At 37.3% G+C, this 13,386-nt stretch overlaps 1 protein-coding gene across 4 annotated transcripts in view; it reads right to left on the bottom strand.

Annotated features, from left to right (window-relative positions):
• Positions 1-13,386, bottom strand: part of VWA8 (von Willebrand factor A domain containing 8) — a 408,431-nt gene that overhangs the window by 218,960 nt on the left and 176,085 nt on the right. For all 4 annotated transcript variants that reach the window (XM_033234160.1, XM_033234152.1, XM_033234151.1 and 1 more), the window contains one exon: positions 10,403-10,474. In XM_033234160.1, coding sequence (XP_033090051.1) covers positions 10,403-10,474 — 72 coding nt within the window. The remainder of the gene's footprint in view (positions 1-10,402; positions 10,475-13,386) is intronic.

Genomic DNA, 13,386 nt, shown 5'->3' with positions numbered 1-13,386 from the left:
AAACTGGAAACTATCATTCTGAGCAAACTATGGCAAGGACAGAAAACCAAACACCGCATGTTCTCACTCATAGGTGGGAACTGAACAATAAGAACACTTGGACACAGGGTGGGGAACATCACACACCAGGGCCCGTCGTGGGGTGGGGGGAGGGGGGGAGATAGCATTAGGAGATATACTTAATGTAAATGATGAGTTAATGGGTGCAGCACACCAACATGGCACATGTATACATATGTAACAAACTTGCAGGTTGTGCACATGTACCCTAAAACTTAAAAGTGTAATAAAAAAATTATTAAAACTGAATAGTAAATAATCCTAAACAGTCATACAAATGGGTTCCTTGTACCAGTCAACAAATAGTAGTCAGAAGTCAGATTAGAAAACATACATTTCAATTACATTACTAGTTTGTATGACTCTAAAACACAGTCCTTATAAACCTCCCTATCAACGTCATAACCTCCTTTTCACATGAAAATAATAAAATCTACATCCCTGCATTTTCCTTTTGAAATACTGTGTTGCTATAAATGGCAAAGATACACTTTTGGGTAGTGTGGTCAGCCATTAGGTATAACCAAAGCAGTCATGACAGATATTGCAGGGTGCGAAAATCAGTGTGTCTGCAGGAACAAAATACAGATTCAAAATAAATACAAGAAAAAATATTCACTAAGAAACAATGGATAGACCAACTAAATTGGCAGAAAGAATGTGGCGGAATGCCAATGAATTTCCACGTTGTAATTCAGGCAACTTCATTAACTAAGGGGTTTGAGAAGGAACAAAAAATAATTTAAAATGAAAATGAGTGCCACTGTATTTGAGGAAACAAGTGTTTCATAGCCTTGGGGTCCCCAGGCTGCTGGAGCTATTAGACACTAAGTTATCAAATCCTTGCTGCCACTACCAGCTGGGAGACACAGGCAAGAAATTTCTGGACAAACTGTTCAGTGCCTCTACAGATATTAAACAATTATGCTGTCATAGCAACATGGTATATTTCTGATGGTGCACAGTAGCCATCTGCCAGGGCTTAGTTCAAATTATTAATTAGCAAAATTTACACATTCTTTAATTTTAGCAATAAAATATTCACAGTATCTCAATGTTAAATAACTCAACATTTACTAAACCTCTATCGGGAGAAAAACAGAATTTCTAATCACATTAAGTTTGTAATTAATAGACAGAATGAGATACAAAGAATTATACACTTAAAATATTCATAGAGTCTCGCTTAGTTGGCATTAAATATAGGTTTATTGATTTTCAGAGTGTATAAAAGTTAAAAAATCAAATGCTATGAAAACTTAGAAAAGAATGAATCATTTCTATCCTGGAAAAAATTGATATGGCATAATTTCATTGTATAAATTAATCAAAAAATTAAATTGGCCCAGTGAAAGTTACTTTTATAATATTTCCTCAGTGGAAATTCATCAATATTGGTATAATTCTGAATAAAATGTTTATATTCATAAAAATGGGTCTATACTTCTTAGGATAAACATGATAGGAGAGTACCTCTTTCCTCTTTCAAAGAGACTTAGTAGGCACATCAACTAAATTCAATGATCAGGCTTTGTTTTGATGCTGATTAGAATAAATCAACTATAAAACAAAACTGTTTTTTTTGTTGTTGTTGTTGTTGTTGTTGTTTTTTAGGCAGAATCTTGCTCTACTACCCAAGCTGGAGTGTAGTGGCCTAACCTTGGCTCACTGCAACCTGCACCTCCTGGGTTCAGGTGATCCTCCCACCTCAGCCTCCTGAGTAGCTGGGACTACAGGTGCATGCCACCATGCCCAGATAATTAATTTTGGTATTTTCTGTAGAGACAGGATTTTACTATATTGCTCAGGCTGGTCTGGAACTTCCGGGATCAAGGCATCTGCCTACCTTAGCCTCCCGAAGTGCTGGGGTTACAGGTGAGAGCCATTGTACTCAGTCAAAATAACACTTTCGAGATAACTAGGGAAAAGTGAAAACAGAGCATCAGATTATATGAAAGGATTATTGTTAATTTGTTAGGTGTAATAATAAAATTGTGGTCATATTAGAGATAAATGGTGAAATAGCTATAAGAAATATATGCAAAAGAACAACATATTAAAAGATGATATACAAAAAAGTGTTGGGAGAATTGGTAAAGGGATGGACAAAATGCTTATTAATCATTGAGGTTGAGTGATGAATACAAGGGGGTTCATTACATACTCTACTTTTTGTGGAATATATAAAAAATTTCTCACAACAGAAAATTTTTAAATGTCCTTTACTTTGTATATAAAGTGTAGTCTCTGGCCCATTATAAGCACTTAACAAAAGTTAGTTATTATATTATTGTTGTTGTTGTTGTTCTGCCTAGTACAGGAATTAGTGTGGTATGATGGAAAAAAGCATGAGCTTTGTAAATCTAATACCTAACTCTGACATTAACTAGCTATGTGATTTTGAGCAAATATTTTTATCTTTTTGAACTGGTCTGCTTATTTGTGAAAGGTGGAAAATAAAAATTTTTACCTCAAAGGTTGATGTAGAACTAAATGAAATAGTATAAAAGCACATTGAAAACTGCAAGACATACAAAGAACTACTATTCTCAATCTTAGTTCATAAGAAACTTTTAACCAATTATGGATGAAATCAAACACGGATCAATTATGGATGAAATCAAACACGGATCGCAACACCTTTAAAAGACAACTGAATCAACATAGTGAGAAAATGCTATAAAGCTCAGAAGAAAATAAGATGACTTCTATTTGGGAGAGACAAAGAAAGTCTCATAGTGGAAAAACATCTGAGCTCTTGAAAGTGGGCAGATTTTCACAGGCCAAGATGAGAGTAAGAGGCACCATATGAGGCAAACAACATGAAAAATGGCTGGGGAGGGGAAGGGGATATTGCACTCAGGAAGAGTAAGAAACTGTAGTTTGAAAGAACTAGAACTATAAAAGGAGTTTGGAGCCAGATTGTGGGTGGTTTTGAGTGTCTCTCTATGAAGGGGATTTTATCTGGTAGACAAGATAGAGCCACTTTCAACTTTTAGCAGAAATAACATTAAGAGATTCTTTCTAGGATATCCCTCACTGCTGACAGATCAGAAGGTGTCACAGAATTGAAATGAGTACCTACAGACTCAGTAATGTAAAAACATGAAGAAAATGAAAATAAGGGATAGAGAAGGCATCCTATATGAAAATCAGCCAAAATTGACTTTTAGTTTATAAGAAATATATAATGTATTGGAGTTTTAGTAAGGGCAAAAAATATGGATGGGAACACAAGAAAAGCTTAAGTATAAAAATTTTACCAGACTGTTATTTGGTAAAGTGATATAAAAAGCTGACTTAAGGCCGGGCGCGGTGGCTCAAGCCTGTAATCCCAGCACTTTGGGAGGCCGAGGCGGGCGGATCACAAGGTCAGGAGATCGAGACCATCCTGGCTAACACGGTGAAACCCCGTCTCTACTAAAAAATACAAAAAACTAGCCGGGCGAGGTGGCGGGCGCCTGTAGTCCCAGCTACTCGGGAGGCTGAGGCAGGAGAATGGTGTGAACCCAGGAGGCGGAGCTTGCAGTGAGCTGAGATCTGGCCAGTGCACTCCAGCTTGGGTGACAGAGCGAGACTCCGTCTCAAAAAAAAAAAAAAAAAAAAAAAAAAAGCTGACTTAAAATAATAAAAAAATAAGTTGACAAACCCTGGGAAGTTATTTTATTAGACAATATTTATGTAGAAATGATTGTGAATTATTAATTATGTCTCATTAAATATAAATTAACCTTTGATGACTTACTTTGAAATTTTGTCTAATATCAGAAACCAAGTGATGTTATGATATGTAGATCAAATTTTTATTTCTAAAAACAAAACACTGAATACTTAAAAATAATTCCTTTTTTTTTTTTTTGAGATGGAGTCTCACTCTATTGCCCAGGCTGGAGTACAGTGCTGCGATCTCAGCTCACTGCAACCTCCCCCTCCCAGGTTCAAACATTTCTCCCACCTCAGCTTCCCAAGTAGCTGGGATTACAGGCGTGTACCACCACATCTGGCTAATTTTTGTATTTTTAGTAGAGACAGGGTTTCACCATATTGGCCAGGCTGGTCCCAAACTCCTGACCTCAGGTGATCCGCCTGCCTTTGGCCTCCCAAAGGGCTGGGATTACAGGCCTGAGCCACCGCGACCAGCCTAAAAAATAATTCTTATGTAAGGGTACTTGAACATTTCAGAACACAACATTCCTAAAATATGTTTTGCCTTCAAATATCTGATAAAGAGCAACTGTCTCTCAAAACACATGTATTCTTATACAAAAACAGTGACTTAGTCTTAGGGACTTCTTATTATCGTTATTTTTATTTTTGAGACAGGGTCTTGCTCTGTCACCTAGGCTGGAGTGAAATGGCACAATCTCAGTTCATTGTAACCTCTGTCTCCCAGACTCAAGCAATCCTTCTGCCTAAGTATCCTGAGTAGCTGGGACTACAGGTGCCTGCCACCATACCTGGCTAGCTTTTGTAATTTTTGTAGAGATGGGGTTTTGCCATATTGCCTGCGCTGGTCTCAAACTCCTGGACTCAAGCAATCCACCCACCTTGGCCTCCCAAAATGCTGGGATTACAGGCATGAGCCACTGCACCCGGCAGGGACTTTTTTAAACAAAAAGAAATATGGCACTTATGGCTGATTCTATAGCCCCAAATTTTCACAATAAATATTTTGTATATCAAATTGAATATGACACTATACATCAAAAGAAAACCAGGTATGCGAAGGTGGGGAAGTCAGGAAACTTATTCTTGGGCTACAGCTGGCATAGAAAAAACATCATTGGCTAGAAAATAAAAAGCCATCTCTCTTTTTGTTAATTAGAAAGTCATACTATGACCCCACCTCCCCCTCCCAAAAGGACTAGCATGAAGCTCCTAATAGTACAAAAGGTACATATAATGTTATAACTACAGTAGGTAGAAAGTAATGCATGTTACAGCATGCTAAAGTGGTTCTGTAATATACAGCATTATACCCTAAGTGACCCTCAAACATGTATATTTTCATGGTACCCTATCCCACTAGGCAGAAAGGCAGCAATTCTGCTGTACTTACTGGAAAGACTATGTGCTGTGGCATAAAATCTCACACAGAAAATAGAAAGGATTTTTAAAAATCAATTTTGTTATAAATAATGGGCAGGCTACTTTATTTTACTATGACAAGTGGTGCTTGTGGAGCTGTTTTTAGCTTTTCAACAGATGGAAAATCTTTCTAGTATCATAGATTCTTAGAAAAGATAGTATCTGCAAGAAAAAGGTGAGACTGGGTTTAATAAAGATGATAAACTTTCAGATACCTCAAAATCAGCACCCATTCTCTTTAATTTCCTCATTGTAAAAGTTGCCACTGGTAACAGAGCACTCTTGTAAAACATCTCTAGATATAATTTCAAGTGTTGAAACATTTCTTTCATAGAGTTCAGCCAGTTTCTAGTTTGCAAACAGAAGGCTGTGTAGACTGCATATATCTATAGACAATGCATTAGAAGGAGAAAGAAAGGAGCCTGATCAATTGCTACACATGATTCATTTACTTTAAAAATAGATTATGTGATTAAAAATAGACATTTTCACAGGGGGCTGTCACTTTGCATTTGACTGAAAACACCATTGATACTACCCCAGGAGAGCTCAGAGTCAATTCTCCTCCACCTTTTATCTGCACCTTCACTTGCCTGTCTTTATCTTATTTGATTGTCTTGTTTCAGAAGACAGAAATAAGGGTGAAGGTGAGCAGGTGCATGGAATATGAAGAAAAGCATGAAATACCATTGACCAATGAAGCAAGGCATTTTTACAGCTACTGAAGAAGGACCTGAGTTACTATCACTGCAAAAATACACATTCCCAAAATAAATAACTCTCCTAGATGATCAGCACTCAGAACAGCACAGAGAAAGAGAACACATGAACTCTATGCCAGTTCCCAGCAAAGCACAGCTCTGTGGGGTACTGCATTAGCCAAGGAATGCTACAGGTGGCTCTCTACTCCCTTGTACCCACCAAACAGAAGCAGCTAAGAGTCTAACCATAGAATATTACTCAAATCTTAGAAAAGATGTTACCTTATGAAAACACATTAGAAAGGAATTGAAGTTCGCTAAAGGATTCAAGAAGTTCTATTTAGATTTTAACCAGCCACCTTGGTCCAATTTCCACCCCTTGACCTGGTAAATGCAAGCACAGGCAAAGTTATGTATAATTTAATTAGCTAAATACCAATCAGCACTTTATTATTAGAAATTTAAAAATAATTAGCATTTCATTATTCTGTCTTAGTGATAAGGCTGCCAGTCTCTGATCCTGTCATTATAGAACTATATCCAATTGAATGGACTACTTAACTATTTACTCTCTTGAGTAGGTAGTCCCTAGATTTTATCTAATTAATTTGTCTCCTTCACTTAAAACAGCTGCAAGCTCAGCGAAGAAGAAATTTCAATTTGTCTTATAACCCCCTGAAAACAATCCAACTGAGCCTAAATTTTAAATTCATATTACTTCTAAGTCATTTTGGCTACTCATTAGGAATTTAATTAATTAATTAATTAATTAATTTTTTTTTTTTGAGACAGAGTCTTTCTCTGTCTCCCAGGCTGGAGTGTGGTGATGTGATCTCAGCTCACTGCAGCCTCTGCCTCCCAGGTTCGAGTGATTCTCCTGTCTCAGCCTCCCAAGTAGATGGGACTACAAGCACATGCCACTGCACCTGGCTAATTTTTGTATTTTTTAAAGCAGAGACAGGGCTTTGCCATGTTGGACAGGCTGGTCTCAAACTCCAGGCTTCAAGTGATCCACCCACCTCAGCCTCCCAAAGTGCTAGGATTATAGGCATGAGCCACTGCGCCCAGCCAGGAATTTATTTCAGATAGTCCTCTAAAATCTACTAATTAACTTAGCAAGTATTTGTTGAATGTCTACAGTATGCAAAGCATCTGGGAGACACAAAAATAATGAAGACTCTTTATCTCTCTTTCACAGAGATGGTGGGTAAGTGCATAAATCTAACTAAATCCCAAAAGAAATCTGTAAGTGACCTATCACAGTTCAGAGAGTGGAGTCAAGCCTTCAAGCCATAGTGTTCACGAGGACTTCATTAAAGAAGTATATTGTAGAATATTACAGCCAGAGAGACCCTAGAAAATATCTGTGCCAAGTCTATAATTTTATAGATAAGAAAAAAGAAAGCCCCTAATTAGAAGGAATAACTATTTACTCAGTATCACATATCAGTTGATATCACACACATCAATTTACTCAATAACAATTTACTCAACTATCACAGAGAGTTAAAAAATCTGAAAAAGAAGGTAGGTCTTTGGGTACCCAGCTTATTCCTTTTCCATGATGCCGCATTGCCACTCTGAAGCTAAGAGAATGTGAATAGGCAAAGATTAGAGGTTGAAATATAACACTGAAAAGAAAGTATGTTTGGGAAACAGAGTATTTAATTTGTCTCAGGACAAGCATTTACGGGGAGAAACCAGACACCAGGCTGAAAGCAGAGTAGGATTAGATCATGGAGGACATCAAATGACAGTCTAAGAGAGCTAGACTTTTCCACTATATAATATAATGAACACAGGTGTAGCAGAATTTACTTATCAAAAAAAATGTTCCTTCAACATTGGTATTATAATATAACACTGATGGTCTTAGAGGTTTATAATGAAAGAACAGAAAACTCTTTTGATATGAAAAGGGGCAGTTAAACATAGAAAATTATACTGAATACAATCTCCCTTTGTAATTTCTTCTTTCTCCAAAGTGGAGAGTGGCAGGATAGGGGTACAAGATGGCAAGACAATGTGATCTGCTGACCACAGATGGCTTTTGCAAAAGAACTGGTAAGTAAAAGTTTGTGCCAACCCATGGCTCCTGCCTTGTTCTTCCTGGGGATCTTCAGCGTGAAGGCTCTATCTAGCTGAATCCTGAACCAGTCCTAGACAGGCTTGAAAATCGGTGTACTTGTCCATCCTTACCAGATACTGAAGTCCAACCATTTACCTATGGAGCTGTAGCTGCCCTACCCTCCACCCCACTGCCTAGTTCTTTGCTCTAATACCTTGCTCCTTTCTTTAGGACTGGAAACAAATGAGAGATAGAATATCAGATTTTATGCCAAGGTGTGTACAGCACCCTAGGACAATTCCAAAACACTTTCACAGTCTCTGCTTCATTCATCATAAAGCAGAAGTAAATCTCTGTTCTACTTCACCCTTCACTCTGAATAGCTCTCCCCAATCCTCCAGAGGTTAGAACATGCTTCCTGTCTCTCTAGTTACTGGCGAGGCATTAACTTCAACCTTTTAACCTAGAAGACCCTCCTGAAACTATAATCTATTACCTGCCCAATTGCAAGTGCTACCTTTGCCAAGAGACCAACTGCATCCAACCCTCCAAACCCTTAGGATAGCAATACCATAAGAGAGATTTCAAAACCACTTGGACACCATACCTTGACCTCTAGGAATCTTCCTTTTGAAAACCTGCACCTTAGAAAAATCATTCCTCAAGCCCCAGTTCTGTATAGTCTTGGCAGGCCATTCAGGGGATGGCAGAAGTTCTGAAAAGGACACACTGAGTGCACCAAGGTTTAACTTATAAAGAGTTTGTGAAACTCTTATAAAAAATTTACAAAGTACTTTGGGCTATATACAACCTGAATGTCCACAGAGCCATTGTTTTTCAAAGTGCGATGAGAATGTGACTTCCTAGGTTTCAATATCAAGAGCCAAATTCTGACTGTTAACTGATCTTCACCTTCGCACTCTGGTATATAGGCTCATCTTTTACTGTTCAGGGAAGAAAAATAGGTGGGACTTTTCAAATAGTGGGAATTAAAGGGTCATAAATAATTTATTGTTCTGCTTTTAATTCTTATTTTAAAAAATGAAACAACAGAATATTACTTTTAAAACTATACAGTGATACACAGGTATTGAGCTGACAGAACTGAGCACTGTGCGAAGTACTTCCCACGCATTATCTCATGACATCCTTACATTAGCCCAAAGAGACCACACTATTTTTATTCCCAGAGCAGACATCAGGAAACTGAGCCTCAGTAAGATACGCAATTTGCCCAAAGTCACACAACCACATGTGGAAGAGCATCTAGTTGCTGTTGAGCATCTAGTCATCTAACTTCCAAGCCTATGCACTCAAATCAATAAACCACCCAACTGGCCCATTTTTATTATTTTTTTAATCAGTACTTTAAAATGATAAGTTTGAGAGGCTAAATATATAAAGAATATGTATCATTTTTGTAAGTACAAAAGAAGAAGAAAAAATAGAAACCAAACTTCAGAAACCTGGTTACCCTTAATTTAAGACCAATTTAAAAAACCAAAAGTGCTGTTCACTGTGAGCCTGAAAATTCAATAGAGGAAAATTATCAGCACCCCGTAAACCTAAAATTTTCATAAGTTCCTCCATAAACATACATTGAGTGCCTACTATGTAAAAGGCAAAAGGTACCATGCTAGGAGCTGAGGACAGAGATAAATAAGAAAAACACGGTCCCTGCTCTCAAGGGACACATAGACAAGTTGCAAAGATAGTCATATGGTATGACTTGTATGATAAAAAGGAGAAAAAAGGGAGTAGAAGCAGGAAAAACCTATTCAGCCAGGGACAAGGGAAGGTCTCTCTTCCACGGGTTAAAGGGAGGGTATACGGGAAGGCGACAGGAAGTTCTCTGTGCAGAAGGAAGAGCATGTACAAAGGACCAGAGCAGAGATAAGTAACTGAATAGATGAGAAACTGCAGAGTGCCTCAAACCAACACAGAGACAGAAGGAAGGGGCCATGGCTTAGGACTAGAGGGGTGGGCAGAGACTGAATCCTGTAGGACTGTATACCATACTGAAGACTCAGACTATACCTAACAGCAATGGGGAGCCAATTTCAGCAAAAAGAGAGAGACTCAATCAGATTTCAGTTTTACAAGTATCAATCTGACTACAGATACTACAGAATGGACAGCAGATAAGAATGGGCATAAGGTGGGGATGGAGCTATCATAGGAAACTATTGCTGTAATCCAAGTGGCAGGTGAAGATCACTGGGGCTAGAGTGACAGATGTGGACAAGAAGAGTACATACTTATAAGACAGAATGGACAGAACTTGATGAGAGATAGAATGGAGGATGATTTAAACCTTGAGGTAATTTTGAAGTTTGGAAGATAGCAGAGTCTCATCCTTTAATTAAATCAGTCATTTAATAGGGGGGGGTGGGGAAAACAACTGATTCCAACAAGAAGAAACTTACTGCTTTTAAATTGTTACTATCATTTTTTCATTGGTACCTAGATTTTAGCCATAACTCACCTGGTTGCCAACCAATAATAAGTGTTCTCCAAGGAGAAAGTCTTTCAGCATGTCTTCCATCACTATCATGTGCTAGAGAAAAAGGAACTGGGGTTAACTGTGTTTTGTACAATCAAGGTGAAACAAGAAAGTTAACTATAAAGATATCTTTATAGAATATAAATATCTATTATAATAAATAATAATCAAGCGATTTGATGTAACCCAAAATTAAATCTGTGGTTATAAGTAAATTATATAACCATTTAGGTCACTGATATTGAAAACTTGAAATAGTTCACCTGAGCAAAACTAAGCAACTGACTAATATTTCAGAGTTTTTAATAATTCAACTCAAATACTTTTTATCTATTATACTATGTAGAGTTGGCTTATAATTTAATATAATATTTAAATCGACACTTGCTAATGTAAATATACAAAGGCTTCCTAAAATACCTATACACTTCTAGGGAACATTTTCCATTGACTTCTTCTTAACCATTACCTTTAAAGCTATGGATAGCTTCAGAATTAAAAATATACTATTTACCTTTCACATTTTTTAATCTGAATTATGACACAATATAATAAAAGAACAAGATTAAGGTTGTTCACAATAGCCACAGAGGAAATTACATTGCTCTTTTGTATCTTGAAAAATAAGGTAACTGTAAGTAGGTCATGCGGGTTCTTTGGGGCTGGGAAGAGATCTACACTCCAGTACAATTAATATTCCTATTACTTTCTCTTGGTTTTCTGTATCAAATCAATAGCAGCTTTGTAAGTACTAAAGTTATTGAAGTTCCCTATTTGTAAACAGTCAAATTAACCTTTTGCATCTAATACATGCTGCAGATATTTTTCTAGTACGTCACTTGCTTTGTTTTTTCAATTTCATTTATGGTGCTTTATATATATTATATAATATACATATAAATTATATATAGTATAATATACAAATTATATATAATATATAGATATAAAATATAGATAATATATAATACATAGACACATATACACAGAAATTTTTCTTTTTATTTGTCAAATTTAATAGTATTTTCTTTCAGAGTTTCTTAGAAGAACCACTGAGAAAGTGCTTTATCTCCTTCAGGAACAAATGAGTATTCCCTGATATTTATCTTGGTCATTTTTAATTTCAAAAATGCTTTCAGATACGCCATGGAGCTAGAGTTTTAATAAGGCTTGAAGTGAGGTGAGTATATAACTATTATGCTTTTAAGAATAAAAAGAGACACTATTAATAATTATGCTGGGACAACAAGTATAAGCAGAAACTATGTTAAGCAAACCAAGATATACATCATTTTAAGCTGAGTTCTGGTGGGAATATAGTATGGAGACCTCTTCCTTTTCACTAAGATGAAAAGTCTGTGCCAATTCCAGAAAACACTAAGTTCTTCCAGTAATAAATGGGCTAATCTATGTTGAAAAGTTGGAGTAAGAACCTGAATAGCCAAAGAAGAAAGCAATGTAAATATTGAAAAATAATCCAAACTATATTTGTGTTCTTCTTTACAATTCTCATGTCCTCCCACTTCATGTCCTCATTATTCAAATAACTCGATTATTCAAATCAACAAACCTTAGCTAAGGCTAAAGTCACCGCCAACACAATTCTCCTCTTAGCCTCTTGACCCACTTAGTACTGCAGACAATTTCTTAAAAGTCACCTCTCCCAGTTATCCATTTCCCCTGATTCCTTCCTACCTCCCTAACAATTTCTCCCATAGTTTTCTGAGCTGGATTTTCTTGTAGCAATTCCGTCTTTCTACCTTCTTACATGCTTCCCTTTGTATTCATGGTATGGGGCAGGTTGTGACTACTTGTACCCAGGCACCCACCTGAGGGTTGAGGGAGGGCTGTGTGCAGAGTTGGATACCCACATGTCAGCATTCAAAGACCTACCTCTGACCCTGCTCTCCTTAAATCCGCTCATCTAGCTCATGGCTTCAGTTACCAACTCTACACCAATCTTCAACAGCAAAACTTTCCTCCTTAACTACAGCCCTCTATTTCTGAATGATCAAACCACTTTGTTATTGCCCTGGCACCTAAATTCAACACATCCAAAACTCAACTTATTACTTTCTCCTGAACTTCGTTCTTTATCCTGCATCTTTTTCTCCAGTTAATGGCATCATTTTCTACCAGCTGACCAAACTTCTATCATCAGCACCCTGCCCTCCTGATTCCTCTCTCACCAAGATCCAACTAAACAGCACCTGAGTTGTTAAGCCACCAAAAATCGACTGCATCTACCCTTTCTTTTCCATCCCCACAGTTTTAAGGTTTTTATCATCTCTGGCCTAGATTCCTATCAGCTAATTAGCTTCTCTAACTTCAGTCTCTCCTTAAGCCAATGTGTTCTTACAGTCCTGGCACTTCTTTGTTCAAAATCTTGTCAACTCATTTCTCAAAATTCCTTAAATGACTCCTAATACTTCAGGAACAAAGGTCATTCCTTACATTCGTGGTCTAGTCTCCTCATCTCCACTCTCCTTCTATACTGTGTTTCCAACCACGGGCATGATTTAGAATAATGTTCTGCTTACTCTTCTGTATACTTTTTCACCAGACATTGTGCTCCCTAAGAAACAATCTCTGCCTTTCATCTAACACAAAGTTCCACTGACTTGATCTCCTAAACAGCCCTGCAATGTGTCCTCTCTGCTCTGTCCCCACTGTCACCTCTTTAGTTCAGATCCTTCATAAATTTCATCTGGACTACTGCAATCACCACTTAACTAGTTTCTCTTTGCCTTGGTTCTAACTCCTAGACAACAATAAAGAGTAAAAGCAAAGTTAGCCAAAGTACAAATGTGCTTAAAATCTTTCAATAACTTCCTCACTCTTCTAAATAGAATCCAAATTCCTTAACTACCAGGACTGAAAAGATCTCACTCTTTCCTCATTCACCAGCCTCTTCTCCTGACACTCTTCCACCTGCAACCTCAGCTTCATACCAGTGACAGCAATTTATA

Source organism: Trachypithecus francoisi, unplaced genomic scaffold (assembly GCF_009764315.1).
Source record: "Trachypithecus francoisi isolate TF-2019V2 unplaced genomic scaffold, Tfra_2.0 Contig01461, whole genome shotgun sequence".
NCBI lineage: Eukaryota > Metazoa > Chordata > Mammalia > Primates > Cercopithecidae > Trachypithecus > Trachypithecus francoisi.
This window is presented reverse-complemented; position numbering and strand designations above follow the sequence as displayed.